The sequence below is a fragment of the Siphateles boraxobius genome, unplaced genomic scaffold, assembly GCF_051911475.1.
Source record: "Siphateles boraxobius isolate OS27281-9 unplaced genomic scaffold, OSU_SipBor_1 41, whole genome shotgun sequence".
Taxonomy (NCBI): Eukaryota; Metazoa; Chordata; class Actinopteri; order Cypriniformes; family Leuciscidae; genus Siphateles; species Siphateles boraxobius.
In genome coordinates this window covers 44190001-44214126 of record NW_027509042.1, presented here as the reverse complement: position 1 = coordinate 44214126, position 24126 = coordinate 44190001, and the positions used below count along the sequence as shown (strand labels likewise).

General features: G+C 35.2%; 2 protein-coding genes across 4 annotated transcripts in view; both read right to left on the bottom strand.

Moving 5' to 3' along the window:
• chchd6b (coiled-coil-helix-coiled-coil-helix domain containing 6b) lies at positions 1–22884 on the bottom strand. 3 transcript variants are annotated; one of them, XM_077199891.1, is made up of 9 exons: positions 22686–22878; positions 21963–22056; positions 21640–21688; positions 20632–20749; positions 18111–18131; positions 17395–17478; positions 5105–5175; positions 1293–1428; positions 1–233 (listed from the first exon to the last, which is right to left on the bottom strand). In XM_077199891.1, the coding sequence occupies exons 1-9, from the start codon at positions 22767–22769 to the stop codon at positions 213–215; spliced, it is 678 nt and encodes a 225-aa protein (XP_077056006.1). In that variant the 5' UTR covers positions 22770–22878; the 3' UTR covers positions 1–212. The 3 variants fall into 3 exon arrangements, with proteins under 3 accessions (XP_077056006.1, XP_077056007.1, XP_077056008.1); XM_077199892.1 differs by lacking the exon at positions 18111–18131 and having other exon boundaries at positions 22686–22884; XM_077199893.1 differs by lacking the exons at positions 17395–17478; positions 18111–18131.
• An 800-nt stretch (positions 22885–23684) lies between these two features.
• Positions 23685–24126, bottom strand: part of tpra1 (transmembrane protein, adipocyte asscociated 1) — a 14458-nt gene continuing 14016 nt past the window's right edge. The window contains exon 11 of the mRNA XM_077199890.1: positions 23685–24126. This exon is cut by the window's right edge and continues 1164 nt beyond it. The gene's annotated coding sequence lies outside the window, so the exon portion shown is untranslated.

Genomic DNA, 24126 nt, shown 5'->3' with positions numbered 1-24126 from the left:
TAAACAGAGAAGAAGAGACTCTATTTGCTCACAGTAAATGAAGATCAGCTCAACAAACCAACACAATCCTGATAACATTGACACACACACACACACACTCTCTCTCTCTCTCTCTCTTTATCACACACAGTTACTCTCTCACACTCACACACACATCTAGATGGACGTCTTCTTCTCACACTGCTCCTCTTCTTCAGCATCAATCGTCTTCTTCATCCGTGATTCACCAAGTTCTGCAGAGAACGAACAAACCGACACGTCAACGAGTGTTTATTTACATAATAACATCTTTCATCAATTCAGGCGTTCATGTGACGCTTAACTCTTCTCTTTAGTTTGAGTTTTTATACACCAGCACATGCTCTCTCTCACACACACACACACACACACACACACACACACACACACACACACACACACACACACACACACACACACACACACACACACACACACACACACACACACACACACACACACACACACACACTCTGACACAAACACACACACTCTGACACAAACACACACTCTCAGACACAAACACACACACACACAAACACACACACACACTCTAAGACACAAACACACACTCTAAGACACAAACACACACTCTCAGACACAAACACACACTCTCAGACACAAACACACACTCTCAGACACAAACACACACTCTCAGACACAAACACACACTCTCAGACACAAACACACACTCTCAAACACAAACACACACACAAACACACACACACTCTCAGACACACACACACGCACAAACACACACACAAACATACACTCTCAGACACAAACACACACACTCTCAGACACAAACACACACTCTCAGACACAAACACACACACAAACACACACACACACACTCTCAGACAGACACACACACGCACAAACACACACGCACAAACACACACACAAACATACACACAAACATACACACAAACACACACTCAGACACAAACACACACACACACACACACACAAACACGCACAAACACACACGCACAAACAAACACACACACACACACACACAAACATCTGTTCTCCACTTCTTATGTCCTGCAGAGATAATGACTCTGGCATCTTTTAATATAAACCAGCTCTCCGTTACACAATGGAGGGATTAACTGAGATTAATTAATGCTGTAGAGATGTTGTTGAATGCTAATTAAACAGTTATCCGTCGTTTCAACTGTACATTATTGTGCTAGAATTCTTGATTCTGATTGGTCAGTGGTGACATGTTTATTCTGAACCATGTAATGACTGGTTGACTGCACGCGTACCTTCTTGCAGGAGTTGATGCAGTGTATGTAGTCTCTGGCCAGCTGTGAGCACATCAGTGTGTGTCCTGTGTTCAGTGTGTAGCAGCTCAACACCTGCGACTGAAGCTCAGCGCACACGGGGGTCATGTGACCCGGCCTGAGGAACAATAAACACTCTTACACACACATACACACGGGCTTCAAATACTACACACACTGCTGGATGAGTTATAGAACAATCACTACACACTCATGATTCCTTCTCTACTGTAAAATCTAAATAAGTCATCACCTTAGTGCCAGTATTATGCTTTTCGAGATATTCCCTTTCAAGTAGTGTGTAATAAAGCTGTTTGTGAATCTAAAAGTTCTGAAAAGTTACAACGATCAAAGTGAAAGAAGTTATTTTGAACTGAAACGAGTCGTCAGTAATTCCAGTCTCACTTCCTGATGATCCTGCGTAGGTTTGCAACTCATTTGCATAATGCTATTGATTGGCTGAACAGCGTCTCTTAGCTCCGCCCTCAATCACTGTAGTTTATCTGAGACTGGAAGAGTTTGGTTCGTGTCGAGAAGACGCTGTTTTCTGCTGACAAAGCAAATCCAGCAAACCCACGCCATCGTTACTGTTCGTATCACTGTGAATCAAGAGCTGAGATTCAGATATGATAATGAGCGTTTGCTTTCTGACCAATCACAACTAGGGCTGTCTAAATTGCTCAAAAATTACGTTAGAATATTCCCATGTGAAAAAAACCTCATATATTCGAGCTATTCAAACATCTGGTTGCGCATTTTGTCAATGACGCCGTGCATTACGTCAATAACAGGACAAATGAATACAAAGAGACATAACTACTTGTATAAGTAGTTTATTTAAGGTTTAAACATATTTGACAACATAATACCTACACAAAAACATGTAAATCAACTACCGCAGAGCTCACTCTGGCTCGCTCGCTCACTCGCAGGCTCTCTCTCTCTCGCCCTCTGCGCATAACGGTTTAAATGAACAACAACAATAAACAAATGATGAACAACAACAATAAACAAATGTTGAGTGCTCATCAAGAGTTTTTGTGCAAGCAATTTAAGGTCGCGACTTTTTTGAGATGTGAACTCATGTTGCTAGTGGTCGAATTGTATGCTAACTGTATCTTACACAGCTTGCATACTACTTTATCTCGCGGCTCCACAATTTTACCTTTCCACCGACCAAAATCCAAAGTACTTCCAGACGTGGCTTTTTAGATTTTGGGGGGTTAAAATCACTTTCTCTGCTGCGGTCGGGCTCTGCACTTTCGGCCATCTTCCATGTAAGTGAACTTTCAGCAGTGATGCTGTGCCAGTGCGATCCCTCAGGCAACGCCTCTGCTACCGCGGGCGGGGTTTTCCACATTCGAATATTAATTTTCACCTTCGAAATTCTGTTTTTTAAAACTATTCGAATATATATTCGAATTTAGAATATTCGTTGACAGCCCTAATCACAACAGACTGGGCCATCTGACCAATCAGAGCAGAGCAGCTCTCGGAGAGGCGGGGTTTAGAGGCAGGGCCGGTGGTTGCCCAGGGCGACAAATGTGTTGTGGGCGTGATCATCGGTGGTGGGGGGGGGGGGGGGGGGGGGCGTTACTTTACGTTAGGCAAGGCTTCTGGCACGCTGATCGAAAACTGATAAACCCTCTAGTGCACAGGGACGAAAACAGAGAAAGAATGAAGATAAAAAGAAAGCCCAGCGATATGTAAATGTCAAAAGACCAGTATCTGGAAAACGTATGCATGCTAGTTATGAAAAGTACAGTCGCTCTCTACATTCATTATAAATCCATAAGTTCTGTTTAGTGAGACTAGCAGGCGCACACACACACATTCTGGTGATAGTGGTGGTGTTCAGCCTTCTGTACAGTTCCTCCAGGAATATACTCAAATATATATCTGTGGTTTTTTGTTATAAATAAATTGGCCTTGTCCAGATGCACTCAGGCAATATTTGCAGAGGTCTCAAGTAAAATATCATTTGATGATACAATCAACAAATTTGTCATACGGAAGTCCAGACGAGTCCATCTTTAATGCTGTGTTGATTCTGAAGGTGAATAGAAATGCCAGAAACAACTTTTCATCTTTTATTATTTGAGATAGAACTACATGAAATGCAATTTTTCAATTTTGTAGTGGTGCGTACAGTATCCATAATAGCACTTCTGTTTGTAGAGGGTATAGTTAATCCAGTTTATGGGTCATAATTTGCCTTACAGGTGCTTTAGAGTGTTTTTGCACAGTTTATGGAGTTAATCAAATTTGGTAAATATCCTTGAACATTATTTGTAGCATTTGTGTAAGAACAATTTATTACAGTTGATCCTTCAAGTCATAATTTGCTTGTTGAAGTGTTGGAGTGACTATAAGAGCTTTTATCCATTGTTTGAGTCATAAGTTGTTAAATATTCTTTGTAGCATTTTTGTATGTGCAATTTATTATTGTGTATCATTTAAGTCATAATTTGCTTGTTGAAGTGTTGGAGTGATTATAAGAGCCGGCCCTGTTCAGAGACTGAGTCTTCGATCGACGCGTTTCAGACACTGAGAGAAAAGAGCTGATGCTGAAGTGCATATTATGAGAAAACTAAAGTGTTTTTGAAATTTGATGCATGTAAACCTGTTGTAGGAGACTCTAAAACAACATTAGGAGCCTTTATATGAGATATCATAACAATAGCACTTTAAACTGTGTTAAATACCAGCTCAAGAACAGTACAAATCACAGGTGCAAAGACTGACCGACAGAACACAGGAGAAGTGCTGCCCCCTACAGGCCTGGAGCAACAGTGCAGGGGGATTTACACAGCATTTCTGTGTTAGATAACTAAAACTAAAATCATAAAAAACATTTTCGCTACTTAAAATTAAATACACATTAACTCTATTTCAGCTAGTTTCTCATTTTCATTTTGTTTAGCTTGATGTACTAAAACAAATAAAAACTCTATGGACAAATAAAAAACACTAATTAAAATGACAGAAACACAACAAAATTACTAAAACTTAAAAATATATATATATATTAAAGAAAAATATAATAGGATGAGATGCATGATGAATAGAATGATGAAACCAGGTGCTGACTAAAATTAAAATCATAAAAAATGTATTACTTAAAATAAATGTTAACTGAAATAAATAAAATATGAAAAAAACTGTCAGTTCAAACTTTAATGTAAGCTAGTTTCTCATTTTCAAATTACTAAAACTGATATAAAAATGAATATAGACACTAATAAAAATGACAAAAACATACGAAAAAATTACTGAAACTTCAACTCAAATTAAAATGAAAATGGAGAATATGAAAATTAAATCTGACTCGAAATATTAATCAAAACTATAATAGTATGATACTAAACCAGTTATGCTCAGTTATATTAATATTATTAAAATTAACTGAAATAATTTAAATATGAAAAAAACTTTATTTCAGCTAGTTTCTCATTTTCATTCAGTTTAGCGTGATAAATAAATACTAAAATAACTAAAACGGAAATATTAATTTTTTTAAGAATGAAAACTCAATAGACACTAATAAAAATGGCAAAAAACAGACGACTAAAGTACTAAAACTTTAACTCAAATGAAAACTTAAACTATGAAAATAAAATCTGACTCCAAATATGAATAGAAACAATAATAGTGAATAATATATAATATCAATATGAATAATAGAATATGAATATGAATAAGAATAATAGTGAATAATATATAATATCAATATGAATAATATAATATGAATAGAAACAATAATAGTATGATATAGTGAAACTGTCTCTACTCACTTCACAGCGGCTTGTGCTTTCACAGCCTCCTGCGTGTACATGTGTAGAGTCTGCTGATAGAAGTCCGTGTTCTACACACACACACACACACACACACACACACACACACACACACACACACACACACACACACACACACACACACACACACACACACACACACACACACAGAGAGAGAGAGTTTAGTCAGTCAAGTAATACACAAGAAATATTGCATTCGTTTTCCTCCATTTACACTGAGCAAACGTTGATTTACAGTCCCAAACAGAAACTTTCTGCCACATTTATCATGCAATTCAAAAATCACAGACTTTTTTCTCCATCTCATGCTTCTGTTGCCTTCTCTACACCAATCCCACAATGCATTTCTCCTGAAGTGTGTGTGTGAGCTCAGCAGACGAGGTTAACTGTGCCTCAGGTTGGATTAAAGCCGTGTCATTATTTTTCTGAGTGTCAGCACATCTCTCAGCCAGACGTCGTAACACACACTTGACCAACTACAACTACACACTACAAACACACAGTCTGGCCATTCACACAGATAACTCCGATAGTTTCCCTGGAAGAAATCAGTGTAATATCTGTCTCTTCCTTCAGCTTTGAGCTGTTCAATTACAACGGATTATAATCTATTCATGAAATTACAATCTCACAGTCTCAGCTGGAGAAATTACACTCTTATCTTAAATCTACAAGAGACCATCAGAAATCTGTGAGAAATCAATAACAGAATATTCATTTTTAGGTGAACTATCACTTTAAGGAGTTTGTTGAAATCCCTCTATACTAACAGTATAATAAGAGTCGAGGCGTTTCAGATCCCATAATCCCCTCTTCTAGACTCTAATGGGATAAACTAACTCAGATAATGTTCATGTCATTTCACACCCGTTTCTCTCTCAATCGCTCCATCTTTTGATAAATAAAACAGAAAAAATTAATAAAAACTCTATTTTTCGCACTTTTCTCTCTCAATCGCTCCATCTTTTGATAAATAAAACAGAAAAAATTAATAAAAACTCTCTTTTTCGCACTTTTCTCTCTCAATCGCTCCATCTTTTGATAAATAAAACAGAAAAAATTAATAAAAACTCCCTTTTTCGCACTTTTCTCTCTCAATCGCTCCATCTTTTGATAAATAAAACAGAAAAAATTAATAAAAACTCCCTTTTTCGCACTTTTCTCTCTCAATCGCTCCATCTTTTGATAAATAAAACAGAAAAAATTAATAAAAACTCTCTTTTTCGCCCTTTTCTCTCTCAATCGCTCCATCTTTTGATCAATAAAACAGAAAAAATTAATAAAAACTCCCTTTTTCGCACTTTTCTCTCTCAATCGCTCCATCTTTTGATAGAAAAAACAGAAAAAATGAATAAAAACTATATAGACAAATAAAAAACACTAATAAAAGTGACAGAAACTTTAATAACTTTACTAAAACTTAAAATATATATATTAAAGAAAAATATAATAGAATGATGAATAGAATGATGAAACCAGGTGCTGACTAAAATTAAAATCATAGAAAAATTATTACTTAAAATAAAATAAATGTTAACTGAAATAAATTAAATATGAAAAAAAAATTGTCAGTTAAAAATTTTATGTAAGCTAGTTTCTCATTCTCAACTAAAACTGATATAAAAATTAATATAGACACTAATAAAAATGACAAAAACATACAACAAAACTACTGAAACTTCAATTAAAATGCATCAGACATCTGTGAGAAATCAATAACAGAATATTAATTTTTAGGTGAACTATCACTTTAAGGAGTTTGTTGAAATCGCTCTATACTAACAGTATAATAAGAGTCGAGGCGTTTCAGATCCCATAATCCCCTCTTCTAGACTCTAATGGGATAAACTAACTCAGATGATGTTCATGTCATTTCACACCCGTTTCTCTCTCAATCGCTCCATCTTTTGATAAATAAAACAGAAAAAATTAATAAAAACTCTCTTTTTCGCACTTTTCTCTCTCAATCGCTCCATCTTTTGATAAATAAAACAGAAAAAATTAATAAAAACTCTATTTTTCGCACTTTTCTCTCTCAATCGCTCCATCTTTTGATAAATAAAACAGAAAAAATTAATAAAAACTCTCTTTTTCGCACTTTTCTCTCTCAATCGCTCCATCTTTTGATAAATAAAACAGAAAAAATTTATAAAAACTCCCTTTTTCGCACTTTTCTCTCTCAATTGCTCCATCTTTTGATAAATAAAACAGAAAAAATTAATAAAAACTCCCTTTTTCGCACTTTTCTCTCTCAATCGCTCCATCTTTTGATAAATAAAACAGAAAAAATTAATAAAAACTCCCTTTTTCGCACTTTTCTCTCTCAATCGCTCCATCTTTTGATAAATAAAACAGAAAAAATTAATAAAAACTCCCTTTTTCGCACTTTTCTCTCTCAATCGCTCCATCTTTTGATAAATAAAACAGAAAAAATTAATAAAAACTCCCTTTTTCGCACTTTTCTCTCTCAATCGCTCCATCTTTTGATAAATAAAACAGAAAAAATGAATAAAAACTCCCTTTTTCGCACTTTTCTCTCTTAATCGCTGCATCTTTTGATAAATAAAACAGAAAAAATTAATAAAAACTCCCTTTTTCGCACTTTTCTCTCTCAATCGCTCCATCTTTTGATAAATAAAACAGAAAAAATTAATAAAAACTCCCTTTTTCGCACTTTTCTCTCTCAATCGCTCCATCTTTTGATAAATAAAACAGAAAAAATTAATAAAAACTCCCTTTTTCGCACTTTTCTCTCTCAATCGCTCCATCTTTTGATAAATAAAACAGAAAAAATTAATAAAAACTCCCTTTTTCGCACTTTTCTCTCTCAATCGCTCCATCTTTTGATAAATAAAACAGAAAAAATTAATAAAAACTCCCTTTTTCGCACTTTTCTCTCTCAATCGCTCCATCTTTTGATAAATAAAACAGAAAAAATTAATAAAAACTCTCTTTTTCGCCCTTTTCTCTCTCAATCGCTCCATCTTTTGATCAATAAAACAGAAAAAATTAATAAAAACTCCCTTTTTCGCACTTTTCTCTCTCAATCGCTCCATCTTTTGATAGAAAAAACAGAAAAAATGAATAAAAACTATATAGACAAATAAAAAACACTAATAAAAGTGACAGAAACTTTAATAACTTTACTAAAACTTAAAATATATATATTAAAGAAAAATATAATAGAATGATGAATAGAATGATGAAACCAGGTGCTGACTAAAATTAAAATCATAGAAAAATTATTACTTAAAATAAAATAAATGTTAACTGAAATAAATTAAATATGAAAAAAAAATTGTCAGTTAAAAATTTTATGTAAGCTAGTTTCTCATTCTCAACTAAAACTGATATAAAAATTAATATAGACACTAATAAAAATGACAAAAACATACAACAAAACTACTGAAACTTCAATTAAAATGCATCAGACATCTGTGAGAAATCAATAACAGAATATTAATTTTTAGGTGAACTATCACTTTAAGGAGTTTGTTGAAATCGCTCTATACTAACAGTATAATAAGAGTCGAGGCGTTTCAGATCCCATAATCCCCTCTTCTAGACTCTAATGGGATAAACTAACTCAGATGATGTTCATGTCATTTCACACCCGTTTCTCTCTCAATCGCTCCATCTTTTGATAAATAAAACAGAAAAAATTAATAAAAACTCTCTTTTTCGCACTTTTCTCTCTCAATCGCTCCATCTTTTGATAAATAAAACAGAAAAAATTAATAAAAACTCTATTTTTCGCACTTTTCTCTCTCAATCGCTCCATCTTTTGATAAATAAAACAGAAAAAATTAATAAAAACTCTCTTTTTCGCACTTTTCTCTCTCAATCGCTCCATCTTTTGATAAATAAAACAGAAAAAATTTATAAAAACTCCCTTTTTCGCACTTTTCTCTCTCAATTGCTCCATCTTTTGATAAATAAAACAGAAAAAATTAATAAAAACTCCCTTTTTCGCACTTTTCTCTCTCAATCGCTCCATCTTTTGATAAATAAAACAGAAAAAATTAATAAAAACTCCCTTTTTCGCACTTTTCTCTCTCAATCGCTCCATCTTTTGATAAATAAAACAGAAAAAATTAATAAAAACTCCCTTTTTCGCACTTTTCTCTCTCAATCGCTCCATCTTTTGATAAATAAAACAGAAAAAATTAATAAAAACTCCCTTTTTCGCACTTTTCTCTCTCAATCGCTCCATCTTTTGATAAATAAAACAGAAAAAATGAATAAAAACTCCCTTTTTCGCACTTTTCTCTCTTAATCGCTGCATCTTTTGATAAATAAAACAGAAAAAATTAATAAAAACTCCCTTTTTCGCACTTTTCTCTCTCAATCGCTCCATCTTTTGATAAATAAAACAGAAAAAATTAATAAAAACTCCCTTTTTCGCACTTTTCTCTCTCAATCGCTCCATCTTTTGATAAATAAAACAGAAAAAATTAATAAAAACTCCCTTTTTCGCACTTTTCTCTCTCAATCGCTCCATCTTTTGATAAATAAAACAGAAAAAATTAATAAAAACTCCCTTTTTCGCACTTTTCTCTCTCAATCGCTCCATCTTTTGATAAATAAAACAGAAAAAATTAATAAAAACTCCCTTTTTCGCACTTTTCTCTCTCAATCGCTCCATCTTTTGATAAATAAAACAGAAAAAATTAATAAAAACTCTCTTTTTCGCCCTTTTCTCTCTCAATCGCTCCATCTTTTGATCAATAAAACAGAAAAAATTAATAAAAACTCCCTTTTTCGCACTTTTCTCTCTCAATCGCTCCATCTTTTGATAGAAAAAACAGAAAAAATGAATAAAAACTATATAGACAAATAAAAAACACTAATAAAAGTGACAGAAACTTTAATAACTTTACTAAAACTTAAAATATATATATTAAAGAAAAATATAATAGAATGATGAATAGAATGATGAAACCAGGTGCTGACTAAAATTAAAATCATAGAAAAATTATTACTTAAAATAAAATAAATGTTAACTGAAATAAATTAAATATGAAAAAAAAATTGTCAGTTAAAAATTTTATGTAAGCTAGTTTCTCATTCTCAACTAAAACTGATATAAAAATTAATATAGACACTAATAAAAATGACAAAAACATACAACAAAACTACTGAAACTTCAATTAAAATGCATCAGACATCTGTGAGAAATCAATAACAGAATATTAATTTTTAGGTGAACTATCACTTTAAGGAGTTTGTTGAAATCGCTCTATACTAACAGTATAATAAGAGTCGAGGCGTTTCAGATCCCATAATCCCCTCTTCTAGACTCTAATGGGATAAACTAACTCAGATAATGTTCATGTCATTTCACACCCGTTTCTCTCTCAATCGCTCCATCTTTTGATAAATAAAACAGAAAAAATTAATAAAAACTCTCTTTTTCGCACTTTTCTCTCTCAATCGCTCCATCTTTTGATAAATAAAACAGAAAAAATTAATAAAAACTCCCTTTTTCGCACTTTTCTCTCTCAATCGCTCCATCTTTTGATAAATAAAACAGAAAAAATTAATAAAAACTCTCTTTTTCGCACTTTTCTCTCTCAATCGCTCCATCTTTTGATAAATAAAACAGAAAAAATTAATAAAAACTCTCTTTTTCGCACTTTTCTCTCTCAATCGCTCCATCTTTTGATAAATAAAACAGAAAAAATTAATAAAAACTCTCTTTTTCGCACTTTTCTCTCTCAATCGCTCCATCTTTTGATAAATAAAACAGAAAAAATTAATAAAAACTCCCTTTTTCGCACTTTTCTCTCTCAATCGCTCCATCTTTTGATAAATAAAACAGAAAAAATTAATAAAAACTCTCTTTTTCGCACTTTTCTCTCTCAATCGCTCCATCTTTTGATAAATAAAACAGAAAAAATTAATAAAAACTCTCTTTTTCGCACTTTTCTCTCTCAATCGCTCCATCTTTTGATAAATAAAACAGAAAAAATTAATAAAAACTCTCTTATTCGCACTTTTCTCTCTCAATCGCTCCATCTTTTGATTCTCAGCTCATTTACTCGTTTCTCGCTTCATTAATACCTGATGATTCGCAGCTCTGCGGAAACGCTTCTGTCTTTTCCAAGTCAAATTTATTTGTGTAGCTCTTTTCATAATACGCATTGTTTCAAATCATCTTTACAGAAAAGCACGATGTTTTTTAGCAGATTACAGTAATCTGGTTTAGATAAAGCAAACAAACTAGCTTCCGAACATTACAAGCATTGATTTGAACCGAAAAGTATTTGAAAATCTGACAAAGAGCAAGATGGTGTACATTACATATAATGAAGGAAAGAACTACAATTCCATGAATCACTGCAAATGATATTCAAAATAAAAAATAATGGAGAAAGCGTAGACGATTATGGCATTTACAGTGATTCATGAGAGAAAACGGGTGCAAAATAGTTTATTTGCTTGTTTCGATTCCCTGATTGGTGCAGATTTTGTTGGCAGAATTATGGGTAATGTAGTTTTTCATGACTGTTTAAGAAATAAGTGAACTAACATGCACTGATAAAGCATATACCATCAATTAACAAACTCGCAGCTCACAGTAGATCTGTCTTTAATGAATGATAAGTTATTATAAAAAATGTTACCTTAAAATTTTGAGTTAATTGAAATTAAACATTTGGGTTTAATCAACAGAAACTCAAAATAGTATGTTATCTGAACCACATTAAATATCTAAGTCGATTTGACAAAAGAAAAAAGTTATGATAAATCATGAAAATATTTTTTTTACAGTGTAGGAGAAAATGTCTATTTTACATCATGACTCTTGCTCTATTGCAGTGAAGGCTCCGCCCACTCAGCTGTCAATCAACAGTCTCTAACATGCAGCATTAGAGGAAATAACTGGATGACCACTACATGCTGTTCCTGTATGGAAGCAGATATAAAACAAGTCAGAGACTGTCTGAATAATAAAGAGAGAAATTGGAGGTGCTGTCCAGATATGAGTCTGATAACACGAGCTTCTGACTCAGTGATGCTGCAGAGAGAAAAGCACAAACCCTTTCTGAGATGAAGAACATGAATATTACATGAAGAGTGAAGAGACATGCAGAAGAGAACGGCAGTGGGATCAGGATCTGTGTTCCTCTGTGTGTGTGTGTGTGTGTGTGTGTGTGTGTGTGTGTGTGTGTGTGTGTGTGTGTGTGTGCGCACGTGTGTGTGTGTGCAAGTGTGTGTGCGCGCGTGTGTATGTGTGCAAGTGCGTGTGTGTGATGCATTTGTGTCACACTCAGGATTTCTCTTTGAGAGCTTAACCAAAGCATTTCAGATTAGTGTGTGTAGGCTGAATCTTTAAAATATGAGCTGTCATTTAAAGCATCACACACACAGAGACTGCAGCAGTGTAACACACACACACACACACACACGCATGACAGACCAGAGCCGATTACAGGTCTCACCTCAATAGAGCAGAGAAACTTACGAAGAAAAAAGATTTCAGGAATGGAGGAGTGTGTGTCTGTGTGAGCAGAACATCACATCCACTCGGTGTGTGTGTGTGTCTGTGTGTGTGTGTGTGTGTGTGAGAGCAGAGCATCCACTCTGTCTGTGTGTGTGTGTGTGTGTGTGTGTGTGTGTGTGTGTGAGCAGACCATCACATCCACTTGGGATGTGTGTGTGTGTGTGTGTGTGTGTGTGTGAGAGCAGAGCATCACATCCACTCGGTGTGTGTGTGTGTCTGTGTGAGCAGACCATCACATCCACTCGGGGTGTGTGTGTGTGTGTGTGTGTGTGTGTGTGAGAGCAGAGCATCCACTCTGTCTGTGTGTGTGTGTGTGTGTGTGTGTGTGTGTGTGTGTCTGTGTGAGCAGACCATCACATCCACTTGGGATGTGTGTGTGTGTGTGTGTGTGTGTGAGAGCAGAGCATCACATCCACTCGGTGTGTGTGTGTGTCTGTGTGAGCAGACCATCACATCCACTCGGGGTGTGTGTGTGTGTGTGTGTGTGTGTGTGTGTGTGTGTGTGTGAGAGCAGAGCATCCACTCTGTCTGTGTGTGTGTGCGCGTGTGTGTGTGTGTGTGTCTGTGTGAGCAGACCATCACATCCACTTGGGATGTGTGTGTGTGTGTGTGTGAGAGAGCAGAGCATCACATCCACTCGGTGTGTGTGTGTGTCTGTGTGAGCAGACCATCACATCCACTCGGGGTGTGTGTGTGTGTGTGTGTGAGAGCAGAGCATCACATCCACTCGGTGTGTGTGTGTGTGTGTGTGTGTGTGTGTGTGTGTGTGTGTGTGAGAGCAGAGCATCACATCCACTCGGTGTTTGTGTGTGTGTGTGTGTGTGTGTCCTTTTCTTGATGCAAAGCTTAATTATTTTCTTGACAATTAAGCACAAATCATTAAGAAAAATTAAAAGAAATATATGAACACTTTGAGTCAGCAAGGATGATCAAAAGAGAGAATAAATGCATTTATAAAAAAAATCCTGAAATAAATGTATTCGGTTTGCACAAAAAATGAGGCTGCTGAAAATTCAGCTTTGTAATCACAGGAATAAATTATATTTTCAAATGCATTCAAATAGAAAACTTTTTTTAAATTGTAATAATATTTTACAATCTTACTTTATTTTTGATCTTGGTGAGCAGAAGAGACTTCTTTCAAAAACATTGACAAAGATCTTACCGATAGGAAGTTTACATTATTTCTTTTATTTTTTAGGGAACATCTTGTATGTTTTTTTCTGCTCAGATGATGTGAGCACTGCAGATAGTGTGTATATTATATTTATTCAGACACACACACACACACACACACAGCTAAAGCGTAACTAAGTCTGTTAAGTCTCAGAGCGACAGCATTTGAAACACACACTGCTCTGTAAACGCCACAGGAATAGATTTGAAACACAATGATATCCTGACTGTAATGCACACATACAGCCTTAAAAAGTTCATGAACGGCATTGTTTTCTGTTTTCTGTGGTGCACTTATAATGCAAGTATGATTTTTACATAAAAAATTGACATAATTTAGGCATTTTTCCTCCTGATTTTAGCCTCTGTTGGAAGGGGCGTGTCTTCTGTGAGACGGTAAACGCCCACTGCTGTGATTGGCTAACAGCTTTGCATAAGACATTAGTATTACATGTGGAACTTTTTTATTATTATAGCCTTATGTTTAGATCTACTCCCGTTGAATGATGAGTGTTGTAGACGATGACAGACATGAATGCAGTGATCTCGTCGATTTCTGCACTCTCACCGATGCTTTCATCATTACTATCAGTCCAAACATGATGTAAATAGGACGGCGTCAGTGATTATAACGAGAGTTTTGGCGAGTGGCGCTGTAAAACAGAGTCTCTCGTCGCACTATGATGTCATAATGTGATGTCACCATGATGTCACAATGTGACAAAATTCTCGTCTGTCTGTGTGTCTGTTAAAGGCATATCTCTCGAACCGTTAGTCCGATGGGTTTCGGTAAGTGCAGTGCCGAGTTTGACGTTGTTTGTATTAGAAATGCAAAAGATATCGTCAAATATATCGGTAAAAGAAGCACACATTGTAGTTGTGGTTTAAAAATCAACGTTCTGTCAGCTAAACATCAAGTCAGCTACACTATTTACCTCTGAATATTGTAGTTATTCAGAAGTAGTTTATTGTCAGTAGTTAGTTATGTAGTTCAATTTTCCATATTTATTGTATGTCATTATGTCAGTATCAGTATTTGCTTTCTACCGTGCACAAATAAAAACTTTCACTGAACTTTTGCTGTGTAATTGAAACAATGAGCACTCAAACACACCAAACCAACCATTACTAAAAACACACACAAAAACTGATTTTGCACATACATGCTGTCAAATCGATGAATCGCGATTTAAAAAATATACAATACACACACACACATATAATATACAACATATATAAATATAATATAGCCTATACACAGACACACACACACACACACACACACATATAATATACAACATATCTAAATATAATATAGCCTATACACAGACACACACACACACATCTATCTATAAATTACAGGAACATCTGTCTGTGTGTCTGTTATTCGCATATCTCAGTAAAAGAAGCACACATTGAAGATGTTTAGATGATGTTTAGAAGGTTATGATTTAAAAATAAACATTCTGACATTAGAGGGTTGGGGTTGAAAAATATCTGAATATTATATTTTTGGCTATATCACGGCCATCATTTGCTCTAGCTTATTCACAACCTGTTTGCTCAAGCGTAGCATTTTCTCGGAGTTCACTGTGTCGCTGCTCCCTGAATCGTCGCGCTTATTCATTTGTGGATGTTAACTGAATCCGTAAGTCAGCTACACTGTTTACTTCTGAATATTATATTTTATTCTGGTGCGCTTAACGTTATCGTTTCCTCAGAGTGTAATAGTAGCCTAGGCTATTCAGCAACTCAAACATACCAAACCAACACACAAAAATAAGGGCATTTTGCACGGGCATGTGTGTGTGCATGTAGAGTGCGGATCGGGCCGAATTTTTTTGTCCGAGCCCGGCCCGCGTCCGACAGAGCAGTAACCTAACCCGACCCGAGCCCGACAGGCATAAAGATATTTATGTCCGAGCCCGACCCGAGACCGACAGTTAAAATCCCATTTTTTTCTCATACTAATGACACATGTGCGTTTGTTTGTGTGGAAAGCCTGCTTTTATTAAGCAACTGTAGGAAGACATTCGGAAATGTCAGCAGGATGAGTGCATCAGCGCGCACGGAGAAAGCGCACTTAACTCAGGCGCGCATTCACGTGTTTCGTTGTCACGGCTACATAAACAAATTTCCGCACACAGGAAGACAGTTATGGTAATATTTTACATGTATTTTAATCACAAAAACGAACGTTTGCATCACGTGAAAGCATCAGGCACATTGGCTACCAACATAATAAGCTGTTTTAAATTTAAAATGTTTAATGCCATATCGCGCTGATGTGACCGAGCCCGACCCGAACCCGAACATAATTTCTAAATATCTGTCCGAACCCGGCCCGGCCCGTCGGGTACTGACGGGTCCCGTCGGGCTCGGGTCGGGTATCCATCCTCTAGTGTGCATGTGTAATGTGAAAATCGGATCCGAGCAAATAATCCGAATTGAGCATTAAGTCTTGCGGTGTGAACGGGGTCTTAGAGCGCTCGTCAACCAATCAGATTCAAGCATTCAACAGCCGTAGTATAAGTAAAAAATAATGTGTTTTTTGAACAATCAAGCATGAAAACTTATTCTAGTACACCCAAAAAACAAAATCAAAAGACTTTCGTAATAGGACCCCTTTAAAATGTAACGTATATAAATATGGTTAGTACGAATAAAGTTGTATACAATTTTTAAATAAAATGAGCACATTTAAAAACATTTCCGCTCAATCAGTGTCCTTTACAGACGCTTCAGGCCATCTGATGCTTTAACTGATTCATTATTACAGCACTGAATAAATGTGTTCTTCTACAGCTATCGGCGTACTATTTATGGTTTATCAGTATTTCTTTCGATATAAAATAAATATATTCTTTTATATTACATGTTTTATTTCAGTTCTTATAAAAATGTATAAATTTTAACTTCTTTTGCTGTGATTTCTGCTCTCGACACAAATAAACAAGTTCAAACTTTCTCTCTTTCCTTCTTCAGGCAGTTATTATTAATAAATGATCCAAAACAACTTTCAAAAGCATTAAAAAAAAAAAATCACACATTTGGATTCCTCCGACAGTTCATCCCTCCACATCACGGTCACACACACACCGAACACACACACACACACACACACACACACACACACACACACACACACACACACACACACACACACACACACGCACACACACACACACACACACACACAGACACACACAGACACACACACAGACACACACACACACACACACATTAAAGTGGCGTGTCGCTAATCAGAGGAAGCCGTATAATCACCACTTCTGTATTCGAGTTTATGCAAACAGATGTATTTATAAATGCTATATTTAATATGAGCATGAAGACATCAGAGAGAACTGACATCTTCAGCCTGAAGCGCGTACAGTAACATCAGACACACGAGAGGTGTGTGTGGGGGTGTTTCAGATTCAGTGTGTTCTGTCTGTGTCTGTACTTCTGAAAGCCACATTTTGTAAATATCACAACAACAAATATGTTAAAAATGATGTGTGATGAAACAAAAGTTCATTCATGGACCAATCTGAGTCTTTAGATCTACACACACACACACACACACCTTCTTCTCCATCAGTTGCAGCTGCTCCTTGTAAAACTGCTCGAGATGTTTGAGCTCATGCTCTTTCTTCTTCAGCTGTCGGGCCTGATCGAGACACACAACACCTCAACATCAGCAGATCAACACAACTCCTGAACTCACATCTCTTAAACATGCCAGATGTTGCACACACACACACACACACACACACACTGAAGCGGTGAGGATGAGCAGCACATGATGAAGATCTGATGATGTTTCTGAACACATGACACTCTGCAACTCTAATACTGACATGACGTACAGTAACACTACAACAATGTAGGATGGGTCGAAATGAAATGACACACTTCAGCTGCACGTATAAGATGAAACACATTCAGTGTGTGTGTGTGTGTGTGTGTGTGTGTGTGTGTGTGTGTGCCACATCAACTACACAAATAAGTTCTGATGCCTCTGAGACAAATACATATGACATTTGGAAAACTTACAGTGACAATAACACACAGACACACACACACACACACATGCACACACACACCCACACACACACACACACACACACATATAAATACTATAATATTAGCTAAATTATAATAAATCAATCTCTTTCATTTTAACCACCAGTCATTTTAGAGACACTTATAATCCATTCATCATGGATAAAATCTAAATTGTTAGATATTGTGTTTCGTCTTATTTACATGCAGTAAAATAAAACTTTACAGCTAACTTACCCGAACACTCAACTCTTCCGGCTGAGAGACAGCAGAGAATAATGAAGAAAGAAAGAAAGAACGAACAAAACGAAGAACGAAAGAAAGGAAGGACAAAAAGAAAGAATGAAAGAACGAAAGAAAGAAAGAACAAAAGAATGAAAGAAAGAACAAAAGAATGAAAGAACAAAAGAAAGAAAGAAAGAACAAAAGAAAAACAAAGAAAGAAAGAACAAAAGAAAAACAAAGAAAGAAAGAATGAAAGAAAGAAAGAACAAAATAAAGAAAGAAAGAACAAAAGAAAAACAAAGAAAGAAAGAAAGAAAGAAAGATGGTTATACTGGATATAATTTCTGCAAATTTTAATTTAACAAAAACATTTGGACAGGATTCATAATAAAGAATGAGTGACGATTAGCACACGATCATAATAATCAAAGCACATCCTGACAGAAAGATTCATTCAACGACGGAGAGAAAGAACAAAACAACAGATCCATTGAGAGCAATAATAAGTTAATTTCTGCCACACAAGAAAAAAATAATGCTTTCGTAAATCATAATTATCATTGAAATACCGTAGTTGAAATGATAACATACTAAGTCATAATTATGAGATTAAAAAAGTCAAAATTATGACAAAATTATTCCATAATTTCGACTTTTTATGTCAATTATAACAGAATATTATAACTGACTTTTTATGTCATAATTCAAAAAACTTTATTATAACTTTTTAAGCTGACAGAAGATTAACTGAAATAGAGAGAGAAATCAAAGATAAAAGTTTGTGAGCAAAAAAAAAAAGAAGAAAAAAGTAAAGAAAAGAAAAATTAAATGCAAAACAAGGTATTATTTTAACAATAAAGCCTGGTTATCATAAATGCCAATCAAACGCGACTGCTGCCATCTAGTGCACACTAATCATATCACAATACAAGAGGGTTATGCTTTTCCAAATCACTTCAACTATTTGTGTTTGTGGGACTTAAACATTACTTTAATGTTTAGTTAAAATATACAATTAAAAATAAACAACTAGTTTAATTGAACATAAAGCATGCAAATGTGGATTCAGAGGACTGTGAAATCAACTGATCACATGTGTCATAATGATAAATGCAACAAAACAAAAATATGTGAAAACAAACAAAATTTGAGACAGAGTATTTACTTGAAAGATCTTCATATAATATATTCCTTTGTAAAATGAGCAATAATTTTGCTGAAGTAAAACATGTTAAGATACTCGTGTCAGAGTACTGTTTCCATCTACTTATTTTTATGCGCATTTTATTATTTATTATTATTTATATATTTTTATTTATGATACGGACTATCCGCAAAAGTGTTACTCATATCTCATTTCACACATATATTGTTTCTGTGTTGATTCCAGTAAAAAACGCCGGGCGTATATATATATATATATATATATATATATATATATATATATATATATATATATAATGTACACATATAACATCGAAATCAACACACAAGCTCAGTTCTTTTTTAGAATAAAACATTTATTCAAACATTAAAGCTGACAACGAAGGAACAAATTATATATAGGCTATATTAAAACACACGTGACGTGCCAACTTGAATGGAGATATGTCTCCATGACAGCTTTTCTGGCGATGTCAAACTTGTATCGTACAGCTCAGGAAATCCCGACACACACAGTACTAGCCTTTTACTGTCTATGGTACTAGCCGTTCATCCATTTTGATTTCCTTGTTTGTTTGGATGTACCGTTTCTATTGGCCGCGCTGATAGTCGTCACAGAGCGCAGCGGCAAAAGTTGAACTATTTTGAACTTTTTCTATCAATGTGCAACAATAAACCCATGTGACTTTCCCTCAGCGTCAGCTGTGATTGGATAACTGGAGTAAGCAGTGGACCAATCACATCGCAGCATCTCTAATGTTGATTTGGTGTTTCTGAAACGCCGGAGTCGAAGTGTGTGATCAGAATGATTGGGTTTAATTCCCTCCAGAAGCGTCTCACACACACGAGTGTGTTCCCGAACACCAGCGTCCGAACGCTACAGAACATGACAGCGTTTATTGTGTTTCATCTGACGCTCTGACACACACTCGTTTATGATGGAGGGAAAAAGAGAAAGATTGCAGAAACTTACAGTTTTAATCACAAATTTCCCAGGAAGTGATGATTTTGTTCTCTTGAACACATGGGATGGAAACACTGCTTATTCTTATATTGTTTATTCACCGTTTTATTCAAATATTTAATGCGATATTCCAATTGTGTGCATAAATTAAATTCACAACTTTGGATGGAAACTGATGTCAGTGAAACCATGATTAAACATATATAATGAAATATTAGTGATTTAAATGTTCCTTGTGTAAAATGCATTTCCTCATAAACACGCTTTTTGTCTCGATAGTGCAGTTGCATCATATTCATCCACACAGACCTTCAGAAAACACAGTTTTATGCGATATTCCAATTGTGTGCATGCGTTAAATTCCCAGCTAGTGTGTGTAGCAGAGACAGAAGAAGAGTGTCTCACCAGGGTGTGTGTTTTCTGCAGGTCCTGGTGTGTGTTTGCTCTCTCTCCTGCTGTCTCTCTCTCTCGACGGGCGATCCGGGTCAACTCTTCCTGGACCAGAGCCTGTTCACGCTCGAACCTACACACACACACACACACACACACTTCAGACGCAAACCTACTGACATGCACAATAATCTCATTCTCATTACTGTGAACTTAATAGCTAATGATATATTATTTAACTGCCAGGTATTTATGCATCATGGTGGCATTAGATGTGATGATTTTCAGGGTTTTTATCACGAACTAAAACCAAAAAAAACATTTTGTTAAATTAAGTAAAGCTGAAATAAAATAACATAGAAATATTAGATGAAAACTTTGAAAATTAGAAATGTTGCCATGTCAACTAACTGGAATAAATACTGAAATTACTAACTGAGAATAAAAAAACCCTTAACTGAAATAAAACCTATTTTTTTAAAAATTACAAAAGCACATAAAAATACTACAAATTCAAATAAAATATATATTATATTTTGCTAAATGAAAATATAATACTAATTATATACATATATACACACTGATGCTTTTAATGAATGATGATTTAAATAAACATCACATTACAGTATTACAAAAACAAACAAAAGTAGAAATTCTGAATTTGGAATTTAGAAAGAGAATTTGGGTAGAAATGTACATAATTGGAAAATAAATTATATTAATAAAATATTTAAAAATATATATTTTTATCTCATTTTTTAATATCTATAAAGTGATATATAAAGGAAGAGATTCTAAATTAATATATAAAGGGGGAATATATATATATATATAGATAGTATAAAAATTGAAGCCATTGAGATAAAAAATATATTTTATTATTATTTTATTATTTATTAAAATATATTATGCGCATGATTGACTGATTTTTAGCAGAGTTGTAGTATATATTATGGCAGAGGCTGTGATTGACCTGAATGTCTGCTGTGAAACACACACACACACACACACACACACACACACCGTCTCCGAAGCTCCTCCGGTGTCTCTCCTGCAGAAGGTCTGGAAGCTCCTGAAACATCAGAAACGCACTGAGATGAGAGATGAGTGTGTGTGTGTGTGTGTGTGTCGCAGTAAGATGAGTGTGTGTGTGTGTGTGTCGCAGTAAGATGAGTGTGTGTGTGTGTGTGTGTGTGTGTCGCAGTAAGATGAGTGTGTGTGTGTGTGTGTGTCGCAGTAAGATGAGTGTGTGTGTGTGTGTGTGTGTGTGTGTGTGTGTGTGTGTGTGTGTGTGTGTGTGTGTGTGTGTGTGTGTGTGTGTGTGTGTGTGTGTGTGTGTGTCGTACCTGGATCAGGTGTGTCTCTCCCTGGTTTGGGTGACGCTGGTTTCTCTGGAGAAGATCCCGACTCCCGCATCCGCTGAAGAACATCACCAGACAGCTGAGAGCACACACACGTACAATATTATAAATGATCCTCTAAATATCACTTTAAATACAACTGTGGATTTACAAAAGTGTAGAAACCTTTTAAAACGTTCACTCTAGTATGCTTTTGGCTAGACAGTAGTCTAGTGACAGAAAAGTTGAAATTGTGACATACGAAGTATTTACTTAGTATGTCACAATTTCGACTTTTATTTAACTTTCTCTCCCTCTCTCTCACACACACACACACACACACACACACACACACACACACACTGTTCACAGATCAGTCTTATCTCACTGTTCCGTGTCATTCATTGACCTTGAGTGAGAGCAGATAAAAATACTGCACATGTTTCTATTTCACAGCACTGATGATTAACAAACATGCTTTAAAATGAGCAGATTTAATCGCCACATCACATTAATCAATGCAGCCAATAATACACACACATCGACGACACTTTCACTTTCTCAGTGCCACTGAAGTTCAGAAGCACAATAAGGACAGTTACATTAGTCTTCTGTTTATAAAAGCACATATCCCATTAAAGTCATATAATGCTATAACAGTATCAGGATCTAACTGCGTGTTTGCAGTGATGATGATGATGATGATGATGATGATGTTGAGTCTGTCACCTTCACTCCCTGCAGGACCGTGACATTGTCCTGTTCGTCCAGTCCATAAGACACAGACCCGCTCCTGCTGTCAGCGGCCCCCATAATCACCACAAATATTACAATATTAGAAATAAATTCAGGTCAGGGTCACGGTGTCCCTCTACACGCGGATAAAATCATCACACATCCTATTACAGTTTGTCACGCGTCATCTTGTGGACGCGAAATGAATCATGGGAAATGTAGTTCAATTAAATCACACGGAGGTCGTGAGAGAAAAAAGCTCGAAATATTTATTTTTTATTTGTTTTGTTGGTTTGCATGCTTATTTGTATCGATTGCCTTTTAATTACGCATCATATAATTCACGTATTTTATGTGTTAATATTGAAAGTGCTCCAGAAAGCAACACTTTTTTTTTTAAAGGGATAGTTTACCCAAAAACGAAATTTCGGTCATTATTACTCACCCTTATGTCGTTCCAAAGTCAGAAGACTTTTACTCATCTTCGGAACACAAATGAAGATCTTTTTAATGAAATCTGAGAGCTTTCTGTCCCTCCATTGACAACTACACAACAACCACTTTCAAGCCCAAGAAAGGTAACAAAGTAACAGTGGTTTAACCTCAATTTTATAAGGCGATGGAGTGCTATATATGTTTAAAAAAATGAAATAAAAAAACACAATTGACCGCACTATTTATAAAAATGAATCTCCAATGCACAACAACATCTGCTCTCACGTCCACACAACAGTAGTGGTACAGCGTAGATTTTCTTCCTTTCTTTTTGCGTTTTTATTCCATTAAATGTATCTTTTACCTATCAAGATTTTCTGGGGGTTTTTTTCGTACGGTAAATGTTATTGACATATTAATTTTGATATCTTTATTTCCTTCACACAGCACTTAAATTAAACGTGCAATAAATAAATGAGTGTCGGGGGGTTGATAAACATCACGTGATGACAGTGTATGAAGCATTTTCGATATAATGACAAAAAATAAGGGCACAGATCACAGAATGGTAACTGATTTATTCATCTGGAATGTCAAAATGTAGAAGAAACGTATAGAAGTATAATCTGAAAATAAAACGTTATTCGCATCTGATGACGTCTGGTCGTTCCTGCTTAGGAAAAGCACGTCATTGTAAGGTATGTTCCAAAATAAAAGTCCTCGGTCGGTCCTCTGTGAAGCTCAGTATTCAAGACGTTACAATACTGTGACATTCAAGTATTTTTGCGGGACTTCAGTGTTCATCTGATTAAAATACATCTAATATACTGCTAGAAAGCATTTAATAAAAGATAAAATTATAAAATATCTTTGAGATATGTAGGCTACAAAATCAGAAGATGAAATAAACAGGCAGAGCAAAGTGTAAGAGCATATGACAATTTGCACTGAATTTCAGATAACATTAGCTATCTTACAGTGGAATTGCAATGCAAAAATT